Source organism: Pseudopipra pipra, chromosome 5 (genome assembly GCF_036250125.1).
Source record: "Pseudopipra pipra isolate bDixPip1 chromosome 5, bDixPip1.hap1, whole genome shotgun sequence".
In the NCBI taxonomy this organism is placed as follows: Eukaryota; Metazoa; Chordata; class Aves; order Passeriformes; family Pipridae; genus Pseudopipra; species Pseudopipra pipra.
Window position 1 is genome coordinate 55,865,677 of NC_087553.1, and position 27,277 is coordinate 55,892,953.

The 27,277-nt window shown below is 37.5% G+C and overlaps 2 protein-coding genes across 7 annotated transcripts in view; one reads left to right on the forward strand and one right to left on the reverse strand.

Annotated features, from left to right (window-relative positions):
* The window catches only part of MOV10L1 (Mov10 like RNA helicase 1), a 37,699-nt gene extending 36,831 nt beyond the window's left edge, over positions 1 to 868 (reverse strand). For all 3 annotated transcript variants that reach the window (XM_064656210.1, XM_064656207.1, XM_064656208.1), the window contains exon 1: positions 682 to 868. In XM_064656210.1, the coding sequence (XP_064512280.1) occupies positions 682 to 760 (79 nt within the window). In that variant the 5' untranslated portion in view covers positions 761 to 868. The remainder of the gene's footprint in view (positions 1 to 681) is intronic.
* Positions 869 to 5,397: 4,529 nt separating this feature from the next.
* MLC1 (modulator of VRAC current 1) lies at positions 5,398 to 21,108 on the forward strand. 4 transcript variants are annotated; one of them, XM_064656213.1, is made up of 12 exons: positions 5,398 to 5,535; positions 6,213 to 6,396; positions 8,538 to 8,627; positions 10,392 to 10,445; positions 10,525 to 10,626; positions 13,324 to 13,425; positions 14,382 to 14,453; positions 14,924 to 15,040; positions 15,768 to 15,824; positions 16,902 to 17,024; positions 18,426 to 18,593; positions 20,536 to 21,108. In XM_064656213.1, exons 2-12 carry the CDS (start codon positions 6,217 to 6,219, stop codon positions 20,608 to 20,610), a joined length of 1,140 nt encoding a protein of 379 aa, XP_064512283.1. In that variant the 5' UTR covers positions 5,398 to 5,535; positions 6,213 to 6,216; the 3' UTR covers positions 20,611 to 21,108. The 4 variants fall into 4 exon arrangements, with proteins under 4 accessions (XP_064512283.1, XP_064512285.1, XP_064512284.1 ...); XM_064656212.1 differs by lacking the exon at positions 5,398 to 5,535 and adding an exon at positions 5,604 to 5,679; XM_064656215.1 differs by lacking the exon at positions 10,392 to 10,445 and having other exon boundaries at positions 10,540 to 10,626.
* Positions 21,109 to 27,277: the final 6,169 nt, after the last annotated feature.

Here is a 27,277-nt window from a genome sequence, read left to right on the forward strand (position 1 = left end):
AAAAAACATTATAGTTAATACACTTCTGAACTGAGATGTGGTGTTGTTTTCCTAGAACCATAGGAGTTTCTAGTTTTTTGGATTATAAGTACTATCTCCTTAGGTATCACATAAACATTCAATCAACTGCATTGCGCTGCAACTTCAGGCTTAAAGCTGAACTGAAATACGCTAGTTTAGGCTTTAAACACTTTATTAGCTACACTCACAATCAAGAAAAAAGGAAAGTAATCTTTTTTTGCTTTGAGTATTCATAAATATGAAAAGGCATTTTTTGCTCCATTGAACAATCCTACTAAAAGCACTTGAAATGTCTACCATTTTGGAATATGAAAGAATACACCACCATCTCCATTCTACAGCCCACATAAAATGACGTTTTATTTATTAAGACAGTAGCACAAGGGAAAACCCAAAGCATCCACCACAACACTCCTCCTACACCGCACTCCACACTCTAAGCAGGCACAGTATCCTGTTCTATGCAGGAAACAGTGACAAACTACTTCTGGGAACACTCCCACATTTCTGTAATCAAAACACTGTCTTACAACCTTCTCGTTTCCTTTCTTAAGGAAACAGGTTCGCACTCAGCTCCACTCACGAGGCGGACGAGACCACCAGCGCCCCCACGGCTCTGAAGCTGCACCAAAAACCCACAACCGGCCCGGGGACCCCTACCTGAGGTCGCCCATCTCTCATCTTCGTCACCTGCACGTCTCCAGAAGTAAGAGACCGCCTTAGAAAGGAGGCAGAACATCCCGGAGCGGCTCAGAGCGGAGCCAAAGCCTCCGGCAGCGCCTCCAGGAGCACACGGACGACGCTCGCTCGCGACGCCGCCGACCGAGCTCTGCCCCCGCCGCGCCTCGAGCCCCGCGCCGCCGCGGCCAATCGCGCTGCGCGCTCACGGTCACGTGCGAGCGCCCACGCGCCTCGGGCACGCCCGTTCCCGCGGCTCCGAGGGGGCGGTGCCGCTGGATCCGGGAAAGGGCAGCTGTGGGGAGGGGAGGCGGCGTCTTTTTCCCCGTCATCACCGAGTGGTGGCACTGTCGGCAGGAGGGAGGGTGAGAGGGTCTTCATCATAGAATCATAGAATCAGCTGGGTTGTAAGGGACCTTCGAGATCATCAAGTCCAACCCTTGATCCACTACCGCTGTGGTTACTAGGCCATGGCACTAAGTGCCACATCCAGTCTCTTTTTAAAAATCTCCAGGGATGGAGAATCCACTACTTCCCTGGGCAGCCCATTCCAATGTCTGACCACCCTCTCCGTAAAGAAATTCTTTCTAATATGTAACCTAAACCTCCCCTGGCACAACTTGAGACCATGCCCTCTTGTCTTCCTGATGGTTGCCTGGGAAAAGAGACCAACCCCCACCTGGCTACAACCTCCTTTCAGGGAGTCGTAGAGAGTGTAGGGTTTCAGCTGGCAGGACTGAGGGCATGTTAAAGGTGGTGTCACACGTGGTTACCACAGAAAAGCTTAAAGCAAAGCGGTGCGTGCAGCCCATTGCTTGCTCGTGGTGCTGTTGTAAATTGTGCTCATGTGACACGGTTTCAGTAAGTGAGATGTCCTGACCAGGGAAAACCCACGGGCAGCCGCTGGGCTGAGGGCTCTCTGTGCGCTTGTGTGGCCCTGGGAATGAGCCAGGCATGGAGCCCATCCGGTGTGATGAAATGGAGTGCGTGCAAGAGTTTGCGTGTGCAAATTGCACGTTATTGGATCGCTATTCTCTCAAGACCAGCCAGTTTCAAAATGATAGGGTAAGCTGTAGAACATGATAAACTTGCCTAACAGAAAAAAAAAAAAAGTATTTTTGTCCTAATATCATAAAAATAGGAGCTGCTGTGGTGCTAGAGGAAATAAAATTTTAATGACTTGCTTACCATCTTCATAGTTCATATTTTTACCAGTTCTCTTCACACAATACGCTTCAGGTATCTTGTATAAGCCCCCTTTATATCTTTTTTAACAAATACTGTTTCACAAAGCATAGTTCTTGAGTTGATGAGCTCAGCATCCCAGTAGTTTCAATAGGAACTGCCACATAGGACTGCTAGAGGAGGTGGTTTCAGGAACTTGAGCAAGGCAGTGTATACTTTTATGGGAAATGGTGGCTGTTGCGGAAAGGCCAGAGTGATTCATTGCATTCTGTGATTTAAGTTCTGTCACTAAAGCAGCAGTTGTCTTTGGCAACTTTTTGGTTTCTATTTGTAGGGTTTGCTCAGGATTATTTAGGCAAAGAAGGTCCAGGAATATATTTCTGATTATTTAACACTTTATAGAGTTCTGTGCAGTTCCTACAGGAGAATAAATTCTTGTTGCCAGTAACTGCACACGGGTTCCAGTGTGTCACTCTGAAGTAACTGAGATGATGCTACTGGGAGGAAAAATGTGTATGAGTATCTGTAGTCAGTGATGTTTTTAGAGAAGTGCTGAAAGAGTGATAGTCTCTTTTTGATATATTGATTTAAAGAATTTTAGGTACTCTTTTCGTTCACTAAGATTCCAGTGGAGTGCAGGCAGTGGACTGTTAGTTGTCAAAAATGTGACAGATGAAGAAATAGGGTTTTTTTGGAGAAGGGAAGTAGTTATACATGCAAAAATTCTCGCCTGAAGATTCCGTAACTTATAACAGACTTCCCAGGCTGTGCTTCTTGGTAATCTTATTGCAAGAGAATGTACTAGGCAGAAAAAAACAGTATTCAGTTTGGATGTACTTTAAAATTGTACCATGATGTGTTTATGACATACATAAAACTAGAAGAATTTTAACAGCATACAATGAATAGTTTGTATGCTGATGAAACCTGTTCAAACTCTTCAAGTGATGATTCACATGCAGGACTAAATCCAAAGAATTTTATAGTATACGGGGGGAGCAAGACATCCACTTGCAGCTATTGGACCTGCATTTTGCCCTTGGTTCAGTACATGCCCAAAGATATGAGCTAGGAAACAAGGACCAAAGAATCAGTTTCAGAGAAACAAAATGCATTAAGGAGCTGCTTTTAAAAGAGCTGAAAATATTGAACAAGGGATACAGGTAATGAGCTAAAATAGTGTAATTAAATATTTTGTGAAAGAATAAAAATGTAGTGCAATAAGAACTCATCAGAAAATGAAGAGTTGGGCAGGACAGTAAACATAAATTTCACCTGAGCTTCAGGTGCTGGTCGCATTTCGATTTGGGAACATGAGTGTGAGCCTGGGTTGAGTGCTAGAGAAACTGGCCCAGGACAGAATGCTTTTTTGTTAACTACTGATAGCAAAAGTAGGACTATGACACTTCACTTATGCTTGTCAATCTCTTTTTTATCTTTTGTGGTTACTGTGGAGGATGCTTGCGGTGCACAGCCTATGGCAAATGACCAAGTACCTGCTACAGCCACTTCAGGCAGCTGAATTTGTTCAGTGATAATTTCTGTGATGGAAGTAAGTAGTTCTTCACAGCTGCTCACAATTTGATTTGATTTGATTGTCATGTTTTGAGATCTTTTGGCCTAACTTAGTATGAAACCACTTAATTTGTAAATCCTTTTCAGAAGCCTGTCGTGTTCTCTTGGAATTGTTCTACTTCCTGTAGTCTTTGTATAGGTTTCCTATGCATTCTTTAGAATTAGGAGGAATCTCTCTGTGCAGCATGTTTGTACCTTATTTAGCATTATAAGCTTTTGAGTTGTGACTTGGGCTCTGGTACCAGATCTTGCCTTGTGGTTGTGTATACACAAAAATGAGACTTCTTATGGAATCAGAAACATGAAACAAAGGGAACCTAAAATAAGGGCCCCTGAAAATATTTAGAATAGAAACTGCAGTGTGAAGTTCAAGTGTTTTTTGTTGATGCTGAGGCCAAGTGCAGAGAATACAGTGGTTGTGTGGTGAACCTCTGTGCAAAAAGGAGATGGAAAATACTGAGAAGTGCACAGAAAAAGGGGGCAGGAAGAATTTCACCATAACCAGAGAAAATACTATAGTGCCACACTTGAGAGAGGGAACTTTCAGATACAATACTGGCTGAAACACTTGGAATGGTGAACAAAATGTTCTAGGGTTTGAACTCTGCTCTGTTCAGTGGTGGAGGACTTTATAAATTCTTTTTATTCAAAGAGATTAGATCAAGTAAATACCTGAATGTCTCACCAATTTTGTGCAAAAAAAACCCAAACCTTCTCCCTAAATTGGTCAAAAGGGTTAAAATATGATCCTCTTTTGTATCTATGGTAATTTGTGTTAGAATAAATCAGTACCTAGCATTCATCGATAAAGCTTGTCAGGTAAGCACTACCCATTTTCCATTAAACCATAGTCTTTGGAAAGTTACAGAAAATGGAAATAGTTGCATAGTATTTGCTCCATGAACAGAGGAACAGAAGGGCTTAGTTACTGAAGAACAGTTTTGCTTGACTACATAGTCTTTTTTTCCCCTCTCCTTTTCTAACAGAGTTTACAGCTGTGTCTATTGCTGTGTATGGTGTAATAATTTCCCTGTTTATTAGAATGTTATAGTTGTTTTAATAATTCTTTCAGTATTGGCTGACATTATGAGAAAATTAAAATCTACAGTCTGTACAAATTGAGAAGTTGCACTGTTCAGAAGTTTTTCTAGCATACTTTAAAGGTGATGCCCTTCAGAATACTGAAGATTTAATTGTGTCTTGGTTACAAGACTGTTTAAAGTTTAGACAAAAGACCCTGTCATTGCTGTAGCTGTCAAGGTGCCAACATCTTCAAGATAAAAACATTCTCTTTTTTCTTTTTTTTTTTTTTTTCTTTTCATTGCCTAATAAGCAGGAGGACTGGATCCAATGTACCCTGGCCATTGCATGTCACTGCTGCCTGCTAGATTTAAAATATGTTGTTTAGTCAGCTGGGTGTTCTGTAAGTACGAATGACAGCACGATTGAAGTGTGCAGAGTTTATCTGAACACTCCAGAAGAGTAGGGTTAGTAGAAAAAGATAAAGTAGTGTTACACAGTGAAGAGAATAGTCTTGATAGATTTCTAACCTGTAACTTTTGAACCTCCTATCTTGTTGGGATGCTTGAATACTTGAATTTTTATCTGTGTTTTTTTCTGGATACTGCATTGTAAGTATCTTTTGCTCTTTTGAAACAAGAACTAAGTTGTTGGATATTGTGATCACTTTCTGTTATAATAGCTAAAACTGGTAAACTGTGAGGAAGCTTTTATTTAAGATACTAAGTAAGGGGTAGTACTCAAATAAGAAAAGACACTTGAAACTTTTTTAATTTGTTGGTCTGATTTGGAAGCAGCCCTATGAGATGTAGTACAGTCATTTTCTAGTGTGTTCTGTTAATTAAAATTCAGGAGGCATTTTCCTGTTCCCTGGCTTAACTGAAGTTCTTGCTGTGCTTTTGTTCCATATCTGAATAGATGTTGTTGGAAGCCAAAGTGTAAGGGAGAACTTTTCAAAGCCGGCATGACTCACTGAACGGTGAGAATATCACAAAGTGTACAGGCAGCTGTGTTCACAAGGCTGTTTTAAACTGACAGTTAACTTTTCAGTGGAAGGTAAGCATGAAGGTTTTTAACTGTTGAAAAATCTGAAGTAACTTAATTCTAATATAATATACTCCTCAAGGTATTTGAACAGATTGGCAAGCTGTGAGGTGAACAAAAAAGGACTGAGTGAACAAGAGAAATGATTGATACTAGGTAAATTAGAAACAGTTTGCTGTAGCTGAGTTATTGTGAGTATATGTGTTCATCGGACTCTTAGAGAAGTCTGTCATTTTAGATAGCTGATAAAAGGTGTTAAAATCAAATGGAACTTAATATTGAAACAATTTTAACTGTCTTTTCTGTCCCAGAGTTTAAAAAAAAACAACTTTGGTTGTAGAGGTAGCCTCAAACTAAACATCTCTAAAAATGGTTCTTAGATCTTGAAATAAAAGTCTGTTGAGGTATCATAGGTATACAAACTTTCATTTTATTGCTATTTATACTGTGTTATTATGAACTCTGGCTGTAGGATGTAATTTACTTATCGCATGCAAGTAAGTTGTTAGAAAGCTTGCATATTTTGAAGTGTAAATACAGCTAATAGCTAAATATTGCTTTTCTTTATTTTATCATTAATAGACAAAAACTTAGTTGAGCACTGATCTGAGTATGTGAAGGAACTAAAGTATATATTTTTTCTCTTTTTTCATAATTTCCATGATTATTATATAATTGCCTTTGTGAAGTGTTATGACCAGGGAAGAAGGTTACAGAGAAGAATTTAGCTATGACAGGATGCCAACTTTGGAGCGGGGAAAACAAGAGAATGGAAATTATATACCAGATATCAAATCCAGTGACCTTCAGCTGTCCAAAAGGCTGCATCCTTGCTTTAGTTACAGAACATGGATATTTTCTTTGCTGATGGGAGTAAGTACTTTAAATGACAGAAAATTTAAAAATGTAGCTGAGGTCGTAGAGCCCAGTATCTTTCTGTTTCACATCATTTGGGGACTCAGAATTTCATCAATGATAGTACTGAATGTAGATTTTTGTAAAGAAAAAAATATATTTAGCAAATTTGGAATGTAGTAATTCATTGACTACTGGTATTCTTTGGATATTTTTTCAGTAATCAGGGATGCTATATGAAGGCTTATTTTTATCTTTAGTATTAATCATACAGCATAAGCAGAGAATAAGTGTGGTATTGGTAAATATAGACCCATGTGTATGTATAAGCAGTGCCTTTTGGTAGAGTATATAAAGTATGCTGACCATATGCATTCTTTTAACATATTTTTAACTATTAAATGTGCTGTGGCTGCATGATAGCATTTTGGCATTAAAAATATATGTGGTACTTAATTGCCACATTCATGTTTCAGGGTTCAATAGCCACGTAATTATTTGGTGTAATAGTTGTGTAGTGAGGTATATACTTTGTTTCTTACATGAATGTCACAGTGATTTGAATTTTTGTGTCACTGCTAGAATCACAGGACACTCATCTTGCATGTACATCATACGCTTCTCCATGTTCTGAGCCAAGTTAATTAAACTTCATTATAGCAATTAGAATTTGATCTTTTTCTGTCAGCTTGTGTGTTTTGAAGCGTAATTTTTATTAAGAGTGAAAAGTGTCTCACTTTTAATATGGTAATTGCTTGTTTTTGCACAGTGAATAAAAGTACTGCCTTATTTTTGTGGAAAGAGCTGAACTTTTTTTCCTTTCTGCCAATCTGCAAAGCTTGGGTTTCCTTTCAGATGTACTGTCACATGAAAAGAGAGCAAAAGAAGCACTGGCTTTCTTTGCATGACATTTTCTCAAACTTAATTGTCCAAAAGGACAACTGTCTGTAATTAGATTATTCTTTTTTACTGAGTTATTGTAAATGACCGGAGATGCTAACATTTAATGATAATTTCCTGAAGTCATATTATCAAGAAGAATGAATTTTATGGATAAATGAAAATGCAATTTTATTAATAACTAATCCAATCAATTCCAATTAGATTTTTCTCCCAAGTATTATAGTGGTTAATCTCTATCAACTCTTCTGAGGGACAGTGTCCAGAAAAGAAAGTCTGTACACTGAGCAACATATGTCATAGTGAACAGGACAGTCTACTTCAGGAAGCAGTTGTAAAGTGTAGAGTGACATCGAAGTGGCTGACAGTATGGGCTGGATTTGTGCAGGAACAATTCAATGAGCTTCAAGCACAATTTCAGCTTGTGGTTTATAAATTTGCCCTTCCTGTCTGCCAGAATTCTCTGTGTGTGTGTGTTTATACACATGCATACGCTCTCCTTATTTTCTGTCATTATTTGACAAGGACTTTTTAAAGATCCTCCAATAATTTTCTACCATGAAAAAATGCCCAAATAAAACAAAAGAGCCATTCTGTCTCTTATCTTCTCCTGCCCCTTCAAAGAAATGCCTTCTCAGGGGAATGACAGGGAAAACAAAAAAATGTTAGTAGGAGACATTGATCATTTATTTTAATGTGTGTTACTGTCATAGTTATGAAATAAAAAGAAGAGTTATCAAGGGAACAGGAGGAGTTGAACATTTATGGGTCTGCTGCTGAATGAAAGGAGGAAGAGAGTTTGGAGGGATGCAGGAATATAGGTGGAAGAATCTTCATTAATGTATCCTAATACTATTTTTGTTGTTGTGTTCTAGTTGGCAGTTGCGCAGCTGCCCATACGCATAATGAATGTTGGTGGAGTCAAGCAGAGAATGCAAAGTAGAGACTTATCTGAGGTTTCTGAAACATTTTTACCACTGAACTACCTTTTGAGTAGTTTTTCGAGGTATTTGCCAAGTCAGGGCAAAATGCTTGATTCTAACATGATTATATTGTTCAGTATTATGTCTTGGTAACCAGGAAAACATCTTCTTCAGAACTCAGCATGTTTTGGTGCTTTTCTTCAAGTTTATTCACTCAAAACCTGCATTATTGAATGTCCATCAGTAGCTTAATTTGAAAGGGATTACTAGTTTCTGACTAGTTGCTTTTTTAAAAGGTTTTATTCATATAAACCTATCTTATTTGTTGCTTTGCAGACTTGCCTCCTTATTACTTCTGGATTTTCACTATATCTGGGAAATATTTTTCCATCTGAAATGGATTATTTACGTTGTGCAGCAGGTTCAGTAAGCATTCTTAATTATTTGCTGTGACTTTGACAGCAGACTCAATAGTATGTAATGTTTGTGGGTTTATGTCTTTTATTTTGTCTGTCTTTTTTTACTACTAACTTTCTTCTTGGAAGATTTAGTTCTGTTTAACTGTTCATTAAATGGATTTTCATCCCATGGTTAAAAGAGTAACAGTTGTCATAAAGACAACTGGTTTTTGCTACCATTTTTTGTTAGTCAGCTCACCACTGGCATGTAATATTACTCTGTTTGAACAGTGTTTCTGTGCTTGATTTTAAGAAAATTTGCATTGCTATGTATTTGGGGAATTTCCTGGCTAAATGCTATCAGAATGTATTTCAGATTGTATTTCAAAGTATTAATTTTTCATTTTATTTTGCTATAGTATCCGAGTACTGAAGCAGACTAAAGTTGCTCTGTGAATGAGCTGTCACTTAGGTTTCCACTACAGGTGTTAAAATACCATTGAAGCAGTTTTTGAAGTTAATATACTCACAAGGATGTTATTCTCTGCAACAACAGTGTTAGTTACTGAGAAGTCTCTTTTTCTGCCTCAAATCCTGTCTCTTTGAGCTTTGTATCTATTGAAAATTTCCAAAGATCTGGTAGATGCAGACGATTATCACGTTGGGTTTGAAAGGCTTGCTGTGGGTGAAGGTGTGTATGTTTGGGTGTCTGTACGTCAGGAAGGTGTTAGAGCTCTTACTGCAGATAATGGAGTCAGTGCAGTTGGAAGAGCTTAGAGAGCTGTAGAGCCGACTGGCCACAAAGTGTCTAGTTTAGCATGGAGCTGAATTGCTCTCTAGACTTTTTTTAACCATGTTGAATAGTAGTAGTAGTAGTAGTAGGGTCCTGTAGTGTTCTAGAGACTCTTGGGTATCCAGGACAAAAAAGGATGTTTTAATTCTGTTAAGTAAAGGTCATTTAGGTATTAAAGAAGTGCTTCGAAGAATTTTACGTGTCAATATTAATCTTGTTATAGTGTTCCATTGTCAAGCCCTCAGTGTTCAGATGTGGTGGGAAGATAATTGAAAATGTGGCATTTTTTGCACGTTCATTATTTGACATGGAAACATTTTTAATAATTTTAGTATGTATTTGTGTAAAATAGAGTTGGATCTGTAATGGAACCATATCTATTATGGTGAGGAACAGCTAAAGGATAGAGAAATTACTTTGTGAAACTTTTACTTACACATGATTTTTCCATTTAGCTTTGCCCTCAAGTATGAAAACATAGTTCCTACTGAACACAATGGAGATTCCAGGCACAATTCTTAAAGTGTAACTTGACTCAACAGATTTTCACAAAGTTCTTCAGAACTGTGTTGAGACTGGGCAAATTATAGCTTACTCAACCATGATGATGTCTGTTTAAAAATGTGCAGGCCCAGTTTGGGAGTAGCACTGTTTTTTTTCCTGCTCAAGGATCCCACGCCTTCTAGAGTTAATTTAAACTAACAAAGGCATGAAATGCCTCAAAAAAGACTTTCTTTGTTTCTTTTATTCGTCATATTGTGCTGGGTAGTTAGTCAAAATTGAGAGATATGGAAGGTATATTCAAACCTCCTGTAATCATCAGACACTGATTGTAATTAGTGAGCTCAAACAAGAGTGACATGTTTTCTTCAGAGTTTCTGATCTATTTGTCTAAGTTAACTGAAATATGAATTCAAACACATAAAATAAATCTATAGAAATATATATAACATTGTTTGTACAGAGTATCCCACTAGTCTTCTCTTTTAATTTTCCCAGTGTATTCCTTCAGCAGTTGTGAGCTTTGCTATAGCAAGGAATAAAATTAATGTGGTAAGTATGAGATTTTATTGTCAATTAACCCCCCTGTGGTTAAAATGAGAGAGAAACCTATTCTGAAACTTTTTTTCAGATACCAAATTTTCAGATTCTGTTTGTCTCTACGTTTGCTGTTACAACAACGTGTTTAATTTGGTTTGGATGCAAACTTGTCCTCAATCCATCAGCTATAAATGTAAGTTACTAAAACAATTACTAATTGTACTATATTTATCTTTGTTAAAAAAAAGGGGGGGGTATGAGGTGGCTAGAGATCACATGTAATTACTTTGTCTGTGAGGAGACATCATCTAGCAGAAACTTTACATTTCTCTTTGCCCAGTGTCAGTTACCTGCAATAATATTCATAAGACATCCTTCGCTATATGATTTTAATTCTTTTTGCTTGCCTATTGCTTGTCCATACTATGTAGTAGATTACTGAAGAAAGTAAGTCAGAATAACTGTATGCAAAGCTGGCTCTGAAGCTTTTTTTAAACTTTTCTGTCTTAAGAGTAATTCATGGTGCTGACTTGCTTTCCTCCTTGAAAGATACTCTTTCAGTGAAACAGGCTCACTGTTTGGCATTTCCCTGCCAGCTGTTTTCGGTTACCCATGTGGTACAAAGAAGATGTAGAATACCATCTCTTTAACTGTTCTTTCATAATCATATGTATTTTCCCTTCCCATGGGAAACTGTGCAAGAAAGTAATACCAGATCTTTGAATTGCTGCCAGTAGTTTAAAAGCAGTAAGACTCATAAAAAGGATAAGTTTGTCCTAGTCAATTCACATTTAACACCCTCTCTCCTTTATAAAGGACCTAGGTAATTCCTCATTAATGTTACTTATATTGATATATATCTCCACAAAATAACTTTAGATAGATAAATGGAATGCAGGATACAAGCCATGCCCCTGTGACTTTGTGACGCCACTCTGGGAGGGTGCAGTTCTGTAGTTAGTTTGCTGTCAGCGTAAAGGATGGGATGTGTAAAAGATCCAAGCTGTCACTCTGTTCTGTTTTTAATACCTGGTGCAGGTTCAGAGCAAATTGCATTAAGGTTGTACTAATGTAGTACTTTCTACTCAGTTGCACTTGCATGTTCCTTAGTCACAGAAGAGGATTAAGGACACAACTAGTTTGGTTCTCTGCATCTGGTGATAGATTTTATGGACAGTGGTAGTTATAGAGAGAATTTTCTTTAGATTTTAGGAATCTAACATTGAATCTCTCCATTGTTATAGATGGTATAAAAAGGTACTTACTTGTAGCTTTAGCTGTACTTCTTTTTAAGAAATAGATGCAAGTAAACTAAGTCAACTCTGAAATTGGGGATGAGATATTTTTACCTTGGTCTAGGGGTATTGAACTGCTTTTATGAGTGGAAGAATCTAGCTGATATTCTAGACATGTATCAAAAAAAATACTAGAAAGATAAAAATCTAATTTATTTACTGTTACTTTTTCAGTTTCTGTTATTTACTTCTTATACCTAGGACTAAGTGAGATAGTCCATCAATGTAGTTACAGTGCTTCCTGACTCAAACCTGTATATCTACTTGTCACTGCACTGCCAAGTGTGATGTATGGCCTTGCCAGCTTGCATCAGTACCAGCACTGTGTCAAAACACATCTAAATTGTGGGAATTTATAGTCTGGATTAAATTGATCTGTGGGCCACACATTTGACACCTTTTCTTTTGCCAAATAATGCCTATATTCTTCATTGTAGCACTTTCTCTAGGAGTTTACCGCTATGGCATTTATTGCAGTTTGTGGTTTTAGTACAACTGTACAGTCTGTTGTGTACAGCAAGGCACATAGTTCCAATTAAGATTTCCTGAGAAAGGGTGAATTTCAGTGCCCAAAAAAGCCTCTCAAATCTACCACTTACTATCTTTTTCAAAACACATGTGCTGCAAGATATATGTCAGAGAAAAACAGATCTGATCATTTACAAAGAAGATCTGGCATGAGGGAACAATATAATTCTGTTCTAAGTCATTGAACAATGGTTTGCTTTAATTGCATAGGTTCTGGATGGAGGCAGTTCTCTCTAAACTTCTGCTACTTTGCCCCAGTGGCCTGACTGAACTACCAAATGTTTTCTTGGGCTGTCAGTGGAAAAGTACGATGCTTTTGAACACAAGAAAGGGAGATCCACTCTGCCTAACTTGTGTGCCTCTAGGGAATTATTCAATCCATGTAGAATAGGTATCTATCTCTTTTCATGAGAATAATAAGGAACAGAAGATGAATGTTAAGTATTGCATTCACTTATTTGTCTCTTGAGTATGAGTGATAGCAGCATCCATGTTTTTGCACAATAATGTGGTCTGTTAGGCCTGCAAGAGTTATGAAACCATGAAGAGTGTTCGTCAATGCTCTGCTAACACTAAGCAGGACACAGAATTAGAATCCTTGGCCCAGTTCTTTGGACTGTGTTTTAGTTCATAATCCAGTATGGTATTGCACGATTTGGGATTGCAACATAGGGATTGGGAACCTGTGGCCCTCCTTCCCCTAAGAATATTCCATCATTTGCTGCAGTGTTCTGGTTTCAAATGGAAGGTCCTGCAAAATGCAGAAGTACCCAGCAATCATTACCTTGTCATTAACTGCTCTTCTGGAAGACAGTTAATATTCAGGCATAATATTTCCATAAATGAAGTAAGTGTTTCTTTCTTAGGTTAAGCATTCTGTGTATTATGTAGGCAGCTAAATGTTGTTCTTGCAAGAGCCAAGAAAATGATTAACAAAGTATCTAATCAATAGATATGTCTAGGTGTCACAGAAAATAGACAGCCTGCTGGATCCTGCTAGACTCAGCCCCCTCCTTATTTTTAATATGGAACATGTAACTCACTTATGTCTGGGATTTTACTGACAGATAAATTTCAACTTGATTCTACTTATTCTGCTGGAAATCTTCATGGCAACTACTGTGATCATTTCAGCTAGGTCTACTGAAGACTGCTGTACAAGAAAGAAAGTAGGTACCCTTAAAGTTTGTGTGTGTGTGTGTGTGTGTGTGTGTGTGTGTGTGTGTGTGTGTGTGTGTGTGTGTGTATGTTAAAAAATATTCCATTTTTCCTCTATTACATACATTGTTAATTTACTGGCAACTGCAGTGTATAACTTTGCATTCTAAAACTAGATTTGAACAATAAATAAAAGTACCATACTAAACAGTAATAGTCTCTTCTATCTTTTAGGAGTGCAGTGACCCCTCTGCAAAATGCCCTGTTGCAAATTATACAGCACAGGGTTTTTTGAATATTTTATGAACAGGCATGGCAAATGCTTTATTTCTGTTTTGTAAAACAAAACTTAATGATATGTGAAACATTGGAGTATGTGACTTGTACATATGCAAACAATGCCATTTTGAAGTCTGATGCGGAGAAAGTATTTGTGGCATATGCCAGTTTAGTGGTATCTGGACAATGAATCTTGGCTTCAGAATTTGGGGCTATAGATAAAATTTCCTTTAGTCACAAGTGCTCTCCCAAATCCTGCCCTCATTTTTCTACAACAGTACTTCTTTTAGGTAATACTCAAGCAAACATGCTATGCCATTTTGTATTCCAGTGGAAATATTGATTGATAAGGTTGTGTAGTGTCCTGTCCTCCTTTGGTTACTGTTATCCACATCTGTAAAATCTGAACGCTCAGAAAGAAAGTGTGTTTTTGAAGGTGGAAAAGGGAGACAAGATGATGATAATATTTCATTGTTGAACGGTGACTAATCTGGGACTACTTAATTTGTTTCTAATGTAATTGATGTGGTCTAACACTGGAAAACACCGTGATGTGTCACTGTTACCTCTTATGGACCAACCAGATGTTGCATACCACCGTTAGGATCTGTAGCAGGTTGTACAAGATATTAGAAAGAAATGTATTGCTTTGTATATTTTTGATCATGATTTTTTTATTCCCCTCTAGAACACTGCATATGACAGTGCCATTGTTTTGAGCAACGTCAGCTTTCCTGCTCGAGTTCTGAAGTCATACTCAGTAAGAAAAGCGTTGCTTTCTTTCGTTAAATCATTTTGTTATTTCATCTTTCTAAGTGCGAAGGTTCTTTAAAGTCAGAAAGAGATCAGTGTAGGTAAGAGCTGAAAGAATAAAGACAGAAATGAGAGATATGTCTTAAAATGTTTCCTTTTAGAATATTGCAGGTAAGTAACTGCCATTTATAATAGGAAGGAGACTACTTAATGACTTGAGGATAAATAGTGTAAACTGAACTGTTGTTCTGTGAAGCTAATAAATGAAAGCATAAATATGTATAATGAAGCTGATCTTGTTTTCACTTAAGCCAGCTCGAGTTTTGCCATATTTTAGATGTCAAAAACATCAACTGTCTTCATAGCTAGTAGCATAAATGCATTTTATTCTTTCCAATGAGTTCCTTTCTGTACGCGAATAGGAAATTTCGCATTCAAATACACTGTTAATAATTTGTGTGCTTTTCTTTGTTTTAGGTAATTGAGGTGATTATTGGAATTTCATCAGTATTTGGTGGAATAATTGCTTTGAATATGGATGTTCTAGTCTCAGGTCCATATCTCTCAGTAACATTCTTTTGGATCTTAGTTGCTGTAAGTAGCGCAAATGGAAGATACTGTTTTAAAACAATGTCTTTAATTCTTTTTCATTTTTCCTCTCCCTACTGGAATATTTATTTGGCTCTATTACTAATTGGCAATTGCTGCTTAGCAAATGAATTAGCACTTCAACATACTTAATATATTTATGCAATATTCTTGTTCTATTCTGATTTACAATACTTTGATTCTATTAAAATGATCTGATGCATTTTCAATCCTCAATTAAGTAAAATGGAAATGTGTAATAAAACAAGGGTATTAGAAATGAAGTGTTTTGTCAAAAAAGTCATAGGTTTTAGAATATTTCGGGCTGCAAAATAAGAAGTTCAGTTTAGTTTCAGCATGGTAGAATCCTTAGAACATCCTGTTTAACTTTTCAGTCTTAACTGTTTTGAAAGCCTGAATCTATGATTGGTAACGCTTATCACTAATAACAGCCTGAACCCAGGAGCAGTGGATTCATAAAAGATGCTGTGCCACTCTGCTTGCCATGAATGAACTGATTGAGAAAGAAGACAATGACCATTATGTTTATATATGGTTAATGTATCTGTAAAATCCCTCATCATGAAGTGGAAAGATTATAAACAAACTTTTCAGCATTCAGAATTCCCCTCCCAAAAAAAAGCTGTGACTGGTGGGAATTACTGTAACTCAGTTGCATTTTTTGTAATTTTCAAGTAGGTAAATACTTTTTTTGTTACACTTTTTTGTTTAGTGCTTTCCAAGTGCTATTGCAAGTCATGTAGCTGCTGAATATCCAAGTAAATGTCTGGTAAGTTTGTAAAATTCTTGGATTTTGTCATTAGAGTGAAACAATGCTAAGAAAGCCTGCCTGTGGTAGTGGGCACTACTCAAGTTTGCTCACTTGTTTTTAGCTGCTTCTACAAAATGTGAGAGCACTATGTAGCACAAGTGTTAGCTGATATCCCTGAAAAGAACTCTTGTAGGTCCTTTGGAGGCTTAATTCCACCAATTCTAGAAAAGAATTCAAAAGTTTGTGGTTCGAGGGTTTTTTTTGTACTGTTTTCTTCTATAGAAAAATGACATGCCTCATATTGTATGCCCAGAAGTGCTTTCAGGCTCCTGAACTGAGGTTCTCTCTGTTCCCTCTCCTTTCATTATGAGCTGTGGGTTCTGAAAGAAGATTAGGTGTGCAGGCTGCACTGGACCTAGAACTTATTTTAAACAAACTCCTCATCTTCATGACTAGCAACAAGGACTAAGAACATTCAGTGGAGTTCATTTATTCCTTGAATGTCCCAGATGTGTAGTTAAGGCTCCATAAAACATATGTTCTAAATAGTAGTCATGCAAATATATTTAAGTGAGTAATGATGCCTTACCACAACTGAAGTTAGAATATAATCCTGTAGGGTTGATATTTGAATGAAACTAGGCTGCTGCTGTATGGCAATAAATTTGCCTGAAGGCACTCAAATTTAATTGCCTAAGTTTTTTATAGGTTGTAAGTCTGCAATATCTGCTGCTAATTCTCATTATTTCGTATAAATTGAAGAATATATGATGCCTCTATACTGGCTCTCTTCCTACCAATACTGATATTACGTCCTTTATGTGCATGTGAAAGGCACTTTTTAAATAGAATGAAAACATCATCATCTGTATTAAATGAAAAATGAGTTACAAAACAACAGTATTTTGGCTAGAAAATTAATGTATTCAAAGCTTGCTTCTGTATTTCCACAAAATGTGGATAGCTCTTAATATTTGTCTCTTATGTGTAATCTTATGCACCTTTACATGCTTCTGTTATGCTTACTTCAAGGAGATACAACTCACAAACCAGTGTTTTTAATTCTAATTTAACATTTATTATCTTATTTTTTAGGTTGAGGTCCTGATTGCCATTAGCAGTGTTACATCTCCATTGTTGTTCACTGCTTCTGCGTACTTATCCTTCAGTATCATGCAAGTTGTTGACATCTTTAAAAATTATCCACCTGCTGTTAAAGTATGTGTTTTTATGCAATTGAAAAATTAACCTGTATCTATTGCAATAGCAAGACCGTAGCAAGGAATGAATTAGGGATATATGAAGACAAGGTGCTGCATTATAAAGATCGAATAGTATGTTATAGAAATTATTCAAAAACTCTTATTTAACTTATGATATAATTTAAGTATGTTACATCCATTAGCACCCTGGAATTATAGGTTAGAATAACATCCTGGTTTTTTTTAAAGACACAGTAAAAATAATATGCAATATGCTGGACTCCTCAAGGTTTTTATAAATGTGTAGTATTTAAATTAAAGATTCTAGGTTTCCTTGAAGAATACATTTTCTGTTTCTTAGGATGTTTACCAACAGTTGGGATTGTAAGCTTACATCTGGATTCATTCAAAGCCTGGATTGGGACAGAGAAGAAAAAAGTTTACAAATTCAAAGCATTTCAATATGAAGTGTTCCCTTGCATTCCTGAAGAGCTTTCTAGAACTGTACTGGCAAAGTGTTTAGCGATCCCTGATGATGTTCAAAGAACCATTTATGGGCGTCTTTACTCTTAGTATCCACTAGTCATTAAGTAGTCTTGTATTTTTAGAAGAAAAGCGTGAAAATATTTATTAATTTGATAACTCGGGGACTGGAAAGCCAGCTTTTGAGTATGTGATCCTGTTCTGATACTGGAGGAGCATAGGGTATTGTTGGACCTGAGGGAGTGACCACAGTTTACCTACTCTAAGTAGCTTTTCCTGTCACACGTGTTGGAGACAGACAACTGCACTATTTAGACAGTTGTTGTGACCCTGCAGAGCACTTCTTACATTCTTAGTCTGCGTTGTGTCTGGATACAGCAAGAGTGGGTTGCTCTGCACAGGAGAGTGAACAATGGAGCAAGAGGTGACAAAGGACAGTAACATCATTGGCAAGGAGTGCAGTCCTACAGTACCCAGAGAAAGAGAAAAGCAAGACTTGTCCAGCCGTGGTAACCAGGTTCAGCCAATGGTTCAGTGGTTGCCAGACAAGTCCACAGTAGTGAGGCAGATCCAAGGTCATCTAGGAATTCAGGTCAACAGGGCAAGGTCAGAGCCAGCAAGGCACAGGTTGAGGCCCAGACATAGCTGTGACATTGCTTAGGTCGGAACCACCAGTGAGGTGCTGTGTTTTAGTGGATAGTTTCCTAAGTTCTCTTTTATTTCTAGAGACATATGCAACTTAACATTTTCTTAAAAATCATCACTCTCTTCTACTTTCAGCAAACTTAGTAAAATTTTAGTTGAAATTTCATGCTGAAATAAGCTAAATTATAATTTGAGTTAAAAAATCTAGATATGAATCTTAAAGGTTATGGAGGTGGGAACATTATAAAATATTTTATTCAAGTAGTTAACAACATATGTGTATTTTCAGCAATCTTATGATGTACTCCTGTTGCTTCTGATGTTGATGCTGCTAATTCAGGCATGCCTTACTATTGGAACTGTAATACAGTGTGTAAATTACAAGACAAAAATGAAACTACAAGATTCGTCATGGACAGCAGCACAGGTTAAAAAGCAGGAATACAGAACAACAGAGGTATGTATTTATACTCATAAAATTTGAAAATATGTATTTTAAAAGATTTTTTCTGCTAATGTTTTGTGGTACTTAATTCAGATCCCAATTAAAAGCTGCTCTGAGAAACTGTGAGTTTTGGAATGAAGAGATAATATTTTGCTGGTTAGATGGTAACTGTGACAAGTTGTCAATCTGTGACAAATCCTGTTATGAGAAAAACAGTTGTAAGGTTAAATCTCCCTTTTTTTCTTATTTTTAGTGTGGGCTCCCAATTACAATTACAGACGTGATCCACCATTGTACTCAAATAAAATGTTAGTCCTGCTCCACAGGACGCAGATACATAATCACTATTTATATGTCAGAATGAAGTCACAGAAAAGATAATGGGCCTTGCATGACTGTTCTCATGAGGACAGAGGCATTTGTTAAGAAAGAAATGGATTTAACTCTTCCAGTGCAAGCAGAAGTTATGGGCTATGGAATGAGAATACTTGATGTAGTTGTACTTTTTCAAGGCCTTCTGTAAGGCAGTGACTTTACTAAGCCAAGTTAGTTCACTTAAATTCCCTAAACTTTGAATGGGAAAGTTAAGAATGTGGAGCATAGGAACAACAATGGTTAAGATCAGTGAGTGGCTACCTGTGCTGGACAGTATGAAGCAGTGAGCCCAGCAGCATGCCTGGAATTCCAGGTGTCTCCATGTCTTAACTACACTACTATAGCTGGTGATACAGATCAGAAGTGAGATATCCCTGCATTTCTTGCCTGCATGCACAAGTTCCAGCCATTCCTTCAGATACAGATTTGGCACGTTGTTTTTTTTAGAGTGTGGTGGTACTGTTACCACTCTCCATATAATCATTCAGAACTTGAGCCCTATTTCAGGGATTGGAAGATCCCAGCTTTCTTCAGCCTATGTACAGTAACTACATTCATCTCCTACCACAACACTGTAGCCCTTAGGCTTTCCTCACCTCTGCTGTGCATAGCCAAGCACTGTGTCCTTAAAGACTCTGAGAGAGTAACTCACACTTACTGCATGGGTTAGTGCTAGAAAGAGAGTGCTGGATTCAGTCCCTGCTCTAGGAAGAGCATCTTCACTGAAACAGCACTGGATAGAAAGCACTGGAAACAGGAACTGAAATCAGTCAAGTTGGTGTACAGTTGGTAATGGAAAGTGGAAGCTGTGGATTTATGTCCCCTCAAACTGCTGAGGGCATTTGGTGTAGGTTGCTTATTTTCTGGATCTGTGTCCTGAAAGTTTCATTCTCTATAAAAGATGAAGCATAGCAGCACTTCCACTGCTTCAAGTCACATTTTGGAGCATAGTCATGTCATGGCTAAACAGATCTCCTCTGGGCATTATGTATAAAATTATTCTAGTTTGTGAGTCACTCAGAAATTGGGTGCGAGTTAAATGCTAAAAGGAGCACTTTTTCCACAAAAGCTACGTCTTTTTGCTTAGCTTTTAATATCTAAACACATGGATAATGTTACATGAGAAGTTTTATGTCCCTTTGGCTTCTCAAAAGTCCGCATTCTAAGGCAAGCCTTGGTTTACTTGGATATATGTAGATAAATCTTGCTTCATTTGCACCACAGTGGGCTGCTTCTGTCTTTGGGATTAGAGATTCAGGGTTCAGTCACATATTAGCAAAAATCTTGAAAAAATGTTCAAAGTCATGTGTTTAAAATAGGAATTAGGCCAAGCTTTTTTGACCCAAATGTCTCAAGTACTATACAGTTTACACTATTATATTTTATACCCTAAATGTAAACTCTACTATATACAAAACCATACAATTTACAGTGTGTAGAACATTTTAATAGCTCTGGCTGTAACTATTCACATTTTCATTCTCCTAGCTTCTCTCAGATATTTATTTGCTTGAACTCCAGGTTTTTAACCAAAGCATTTTTTAATGTTTCCATTTGTCTGAAATGTGTTTTCTTTTAGGTTTCCAATAATACATTAAAGGATTTTGACAAGGATAAAGCCTGGAAAGCAGTTGTGGTACAGATGGCTCAGTAGTTTGGATTCTACAAATGCAGCCAGTACAGCACAATCCAATACAGTAAATCAACTGTTAAAGTTTAAAAACTTTTCAATTTTTAAATGGCAATATAGTTACAGCAGCAAGAGCCATGGAATAACACAGTAAATAATATGTCTTCTATTAGTTTTGAAATATGTTGATAATATTTTTAACAAATCTGTCTTTTCTGTTGGTATCTGTAGTCTAGTGTTGCTTTATAAGATACCTTTAGAAAAAGGTTATGAGTCACATGGATTTATGCTGATGGCAAAGTAAAATATTACAATTATGTAGTAGGCTTCTTATATTTGCAAGAGATTGTTATAACTGCAGTTATGCAGTCAGTGTGACTGATAAATGCTTTTGTAAAGTTATGAGTACAAGTCATAATTGATGTTTTTGCTTATACTTCACTTTTGTAGGAGTTGTAAAGTTGTTCTGCATCTTATTGCTTTTATATAAATAAAAGTCTTTATTATGTGGAAACGCGAGAATGTGGATTGACATTCTAATTGGAGAGGTGAAAACAGAATATTCTTTCCCATTAAGCTTCAATTTCTGGACTGTTAAAGGAGGAAAAGGCTTTTTCTGAGTGCTGGAGCACAAAAGCAAGTAGCCACAACAAAAAAAAAAAAATACCAGAGAAGCAATCAGCCAAATAATAGGAGATACTACTGATATTAAAAGAGTTTTGTTCACATATGAAAATGCATTTTTAAGTATATTACTTTTAATTTATTTATTTTTCCTAACTATCTTTAAAACTTACAGAATGTAGCTGCCGTGAAACAAGGACCATCCCCTATACAGATTGCCTTTTCCTTCTGGCTAAACTGTGTGTATGACTTCATAGATTTCAAACGCTATTAGAATTTCCAACAGCACTTAACTACATTTAATTTAACAAGGATTCTTTTGTGATTTACTGTACTATGACAGTAACTTACTTATAAACCTAAATTACTTAACAATTTAGGAAAGCGGTATCCCTACCCATTTGATATAGCATATGCACTCAGACATAAAGAGTCTGTGCAATGCACCTGTTGCGACCCAGAAAGGGGCGATTAACCCAGGTTCTTATTAATAAATTCCTTGGGGTGGATTAGAGTGAAACGACACTGAATAATCAGTGTTTGAAAAGATATATATGTAGGGTTTATTTTAGAACAATTTTGTTTCAAAGGTAAACAGGTATGTTGCCATTTTGGGTGTTATCATCTATATCTATCATCTCTAGCAATATGGTATAAAGATAACCTTTAGGGAAAATGCATAAGAGAGAGAAAGGGAAAGACAGGATAAAGGTAAGGGAGAGTAAGGGAAAGAAAAGATGAGAGTGGAAAAATGTAAATCACTTACCACAGGGTCCAGCGATGAAGCTTGGTAGTTGCAGCTTCCATATCTGTTAGTTGAAGTGGTGGTCTTGATCCGTTGTGGGTGGGGGAGGGAAGCCCCCATGCTTAAAGAAGTTATGAGTTATTATATCCATGGATAGTGTCACGGGCCAACAAGCCTCAAACATCTCCTGGGCATGTGCAGTTCCTGTGAGGGGCATGGTGAAAGGGTTTTTCCCACCTTTCAGGATTGGCGGGGGGATGGGCTTTGATAGGCCATCCCATGAACCTCCAAAGTCTCCGACAGCCCAGGCCAAACGTGCAGAGTTCATGGGAAGGGTGTGGTAAACACGGCTCTTCCCACCTTTTCAGGACTTGACACCTTCAGCAGCACTGGCAGGGTTCAGGGGAGGGGGGGGGGGAAGTGGGTCCAGCTGCCTAATCCCAGTCTGCAAAAGTCCCCTGTCAATCCTAGAATGCTTAAATCATTAACTGTTTCAGTCTCTGACAGTACCTGTGAAAAATTTCCCTTGTGTTCCATCAAATACTCACTTTGAATGTTTTGCATTCTTCTCAACGGGCGAAGGATTGAGTCTCACTGAGATGTCAGCGCAGGATCCATTGGCTGGTGATCCGTCAAGAAATAGCGAATGTGAAAGTCGCTAACTCCGAGAGGTGTCCCAACTCAGAGGGAGATTGCTGCTCACAGCCCGCTGCACCCCAGGAGAGCTCAACGAGTCTTACCTGAACCTTTGTTTATAGGGTCTCAAGAGATTGGGCCTTAGTCATAATAACCTTTCATCTTGGCTGCACTTCTCGTTCTCACACTTGGAAAGTGTGCGAACAAAAACTATTATTCCACTTGGATTGTTATTCAGGCAAAAAAAGAAGTTTCCAAGGATGTTCATTAAAAAAGCAAGGAACTCATTGAAAACATTAAAGTCCTGAAAACAGACAATGTTTCTGATAAGCTCAGAGGAACTCAGCCCAGGCGCTGTCAAGGTTGAGGCCTATCAAGCATTTCTGTGATCATAGTGTGGCCTAGTGGGGGGCAGAGGGATGCACCACGATATGCATGAGTCCTTCCTGAGCTAACAATTTATCTAGGAAAAGCTAAGAAAGTGAAGGGAGAAATTGCAGTTTTAAGAGCATACTTTGATCCTCTCTGCTACTGCAGGCAAATTTCTTGCAGCATCTTGCCAGGAACAAGAACACACAGTTGACTATTGGTATATATTTTTTTGTTGTTTTCAGTAGTAATTTGTCTGCCCCTATATTTGTAGGGAAAGCAGCCAAGGAGTGAAGTAAAAGTGATAGAGCTGAATGGGCTATGATGAATGAGATTCATGCAGAAGGAAAACCATGCTTGTTACCTTTAAGCAGTGAAGAAAGAAATGCCCATGCGAACAGTTCGCATGGGCCAATCACTTCCTAACCAGTGTTTTGTTCATATCCAGTTATAACCATCAAATAAAAGCAAAAACTGCTTTTCTTACTTCCCTTTTCAAGACAGGAGAGGTCTGCAGGTATAAAATATCCGTACATAACACTTCCCAGTATTTTCCTCAGAGTATTTTTTTAAAACATTTATTTCCTACTCAACCTTTCTCTTTAATTTGTTCAAAAATTACAGCTTCTTTATTCTTTTCTGTCCCAGAAAGATAAACCATTTCTGGAGAAAAAAAAATTACAAAACTTATACTAATTTTTCTTTTTAAATGCTTTTTCCTTTACCTGGCTCAATTTTTAAAATCTGTCGTGGTTTAACCCAAGCCAGCAACTAAGTGCCACATATCTGCTCATCTGCTCACTCACTTTCCACAATGGGATAGGAGAGAGAATCAGAAGAGTAACAATTAAGAGTAAAAAACAACAACAACAAAAGAGTAAAAAGACAGTTCAATAGGTAAAGCAAAGCAAAACAAGTAATTCATTCATCACTTTCCATGGATTGGCAGGTGTTTAACTATCCCCAGGAAAGCAGGGCTTCATTCATGTAGTGGTTACTTGGGAAGACAAACGCCATCACTCCAAACATTCTACCCCGCTCTGCTTCCTTTTTCTTCCCCCTCAGCTTTATATACTGAGCATGACAACATATGGTCTGGAATATCTCTTTGGTCAGTTGGGGTCAGCTGTCCTGGCTGTGTCCTTTCCCAGCTACTTGTGCACTTCCAGCCTCCCTGCTGGGGAGTTGAGGTGAGAAGCAGAAAAGGCCTTGACTCTGTGTAAACACTGCTCAGCAATAAGAAAAACATCCCCGTGTTATCGACACTGTATTCAGAACAAATACAAACCAAAGCCTCATACAAGCAGCTGTGAAAGTAATTAAGTCTATCCCAACCAAACCCAGCAATTGTTCCTAATCCAAGAAACACATTTTATATAGATGCCTGGTAGTGGCCATTTCCTCAAACAAAGGGCAGAGTGTTTAGTTTTAAACAGGCCCATATCTTTTCTCTGCTGTTTACTGTGAACCATGGAGGCCGAAATCCAGATATCCAGAGTTTGTAGGGATTTGTACCACTTGTATGTTCTGGAAAGGGAAAATAAGGATTTTAAGCACTCTGTTGAACAGGGTGATTTGCTGTTTCGTATTGCATGGTTTTGTGCTTTATGCCATCAGACTTTGGACATCCAGAAGGAGCTTGGAAATGTCTTCCCATATTACCAGCTCTGCTTTCCAGCACCTACAAGAGGCCAAGTGCTTCTGCAGGGACTGAGTTGCTAGAGGTTGCCCCAACATTTCTTGTTTCCAGAAGTGCCCTCAGAGGGGAGATGCTAATGGTGTGCCTCCTGCCTCTGTGTTTTCTACCTGTCTGTATAGGGTATAGGTGGTATTTCCTGCTGGACCCTATTGAGAGTGCAGGGATCATGAAAGGTTCTTGTTTGTTCCTGGGCTTGCCATTTGACCAGGATTAATAACTACTCTGAGGCTTGTTTTTCTGGAGAGAGGCCTTGCCTCACTCAGGCTCAGTTCTGAGGATATGTACTCTTTGCCAGACGTTCTGGTTTAAATTATTCATCATGTTCTGCTGCTCATTTGCCCATTTCCATTGAAGTTTATGGAAAGAGTATCATTTATTTCAATATGACTCATCTTGACATTTTTGTATTTATTTTGTGTTCTTTCCAACATCTGACTTATATAAGAAGTTACATAAAATCAGAGTGATTTTACCTGCATTATATAAACACTGAAGTCAAGATTGAAATGGGAAGGAAAAAGATAGCATTAAAACTTCAACCTATTCCACACTGTCTGCTATTACACTGAGTTCCACCAGGACATTCGTGATGCTTCAAACTCATCTGCCTAAAAAATCTCCCAATCACTCAAATCATGCAAAATAATTCTTTGTTCTGGGGGAGTTTTAAAGCTGCATTGGCTTTTTTACTCAGTTTACAACATTTCTTCACACCCTCAGTTCAACTGAAGGGTTGAGATGCATCAGCACAGGGCAACAGATACGCTGTTATCTTCAGCCAGCGTTGTTGCTGCTTACAACATTTTCAAATCCTATCCTAGACTTCCCACTCTTTGAGGGATACATAGCATCACTTTCCTGATAGCTGCCACTCTGCCTGTCTTTCCAGACTTCCTCATATCACTGTAATTGCTGGTCCATGCTTTTCAAGGAAAGACTTTTCCTAGAAAGAAGGAGAACCTGGTGAGAAGCAGCTTCCTTTTTTCTGTGATTCATTTTTATTTCTTCATGGTCCTGATGTTAATACAGTGTAAAATCTGAAATCCTACCATGGTGACCTCAACTGAAATTTTGATGACCTCAGCTTTGAGGAGGAATTTTCATTTCAAACCTTCCAGATGGTTAAGGAGTTCTTTCTGTTCTAGAAACTATTGATGTCCCCGTATGCGGCATCTCTGGGGTGTGAGCTTTCATTTTTTGTGTTTATCATGACTCAATACTTTGATATCTATTCTATTTATAATATGATCCATAGATCAAGTATCTAATCACAGAATATCTATTTCTTTCTAAAATCCATTCTGTCCTAATAATGATGCACTAGGACTATAAAGGCGAACCATAATTGTACTCATGGACATGTCATGGAGTATGAGAGAATCTCCTGCCTGCTGAACAAACCAAAGCAAAAGAAAGATCGAGTTATTATCACGAGAATGAAGTAGACCTTATGGTAAATAATCCAGAGGGTTTCGGTAATGCATTTTCAATTAGTAGTATGACTGAGTTGGTTTTAATTTAAAGTGGAAAATTGAGAGCTTTTCATACAACTGGAAACAAGATTGTTCTCCACAGAGGCAACTGAGTCTGTTTATTGTCACTTGTGCTTGCTTGCACTGAGGAGGGTTTAGTATTTCAATCTTACTTTGTGCCACCAAGACTTATTAGAAGGTGAGATCTTCACTCATTTAAGAACAAGTCAGCAGGACAAGAGACTTCAGCCTGTGCTCTTCTTGATGATGTGAATCCCAAATACACTTCTAGGTAAGGATGGATTCTAATTTTCTCATTAGCATTATTCCTTTAAGCAGCCACGATTGAAAAATATTTTCTCCATAACAGAAAACCAAGTCAGATAAAATTAATGTTTTTATATTTCTAAAATAAAAGGAACAAAGTATTTCAAGTACTTAGTTGCACTTTCAGCTTTGGTCCAGTGAAAAAAAAGGTAAATTATATGCATTGCAGTTCATATTAGGAAAATTGGTTCTGAAGAACTTGCCTTTAAACGGTTTTCTATTTCTAGGCAGTCTAATTTTCATCTGCATTAGGAAAAAAAGTTAGGTTATGGTAATGTTGGGGTAAACTTGGGATGTTGTATTGTATTTTTGAAATGTTGCTTTATTTGTGTACTAATGTTGTTAATGTTATTATATAGGTGTGGGAATACATGATGATAACAAAACAACTGAATTTGAGAAATGTAATTTTTTTTAGACAATATAAATAAAGCAAAATCTTCTAAAAGTAAATAATCATAGGGTTTATATTCTTCCCTACCTAACAATAGTCAGCAACCTCAGGTAAAAATGTTCTGTATCAAATCTGAAAAATTCCAGATCTCTAAGCCTTCCAGTACATGAGTAGTAATGTAAGTAGTAAAACCGAATAAATAGATGTAGTCTTTAGCACAGAGATGAATGAAAAAATTTCAATACTGCTTTTGCTTATTGCTGCTTGAATTGTCACTTTTGCTTTTTTTATTCTATAGGGCTAAAGCGTAGAAATGCACAAGAACTACTTTCTACCCCAAAAGCAGACAAATACAATTTAGTAAGGTTTTTAGAAAGACAATTAAGGTAAATAGATTTAATAATTGATTTATTTTTAATTGCAAA

Coding starts and splice junctions, on each gene's coding strand:
- MLC1 (XM_064656212.1), top strand. Junction 17,025..18,425: donor ATTATCCACCTGCTGTTAAA/GTATGTGTTTTT, acceptor GTGTATTTTCAG/CAATCTTATGATGTACTCCT. Junction 18,594..20,535: donor AGGAATACAGAACAACAGAG/GTATGTATTTAT, acceptor GTTTTCTTTTAG/GTTTCCAATAATACATTAAA.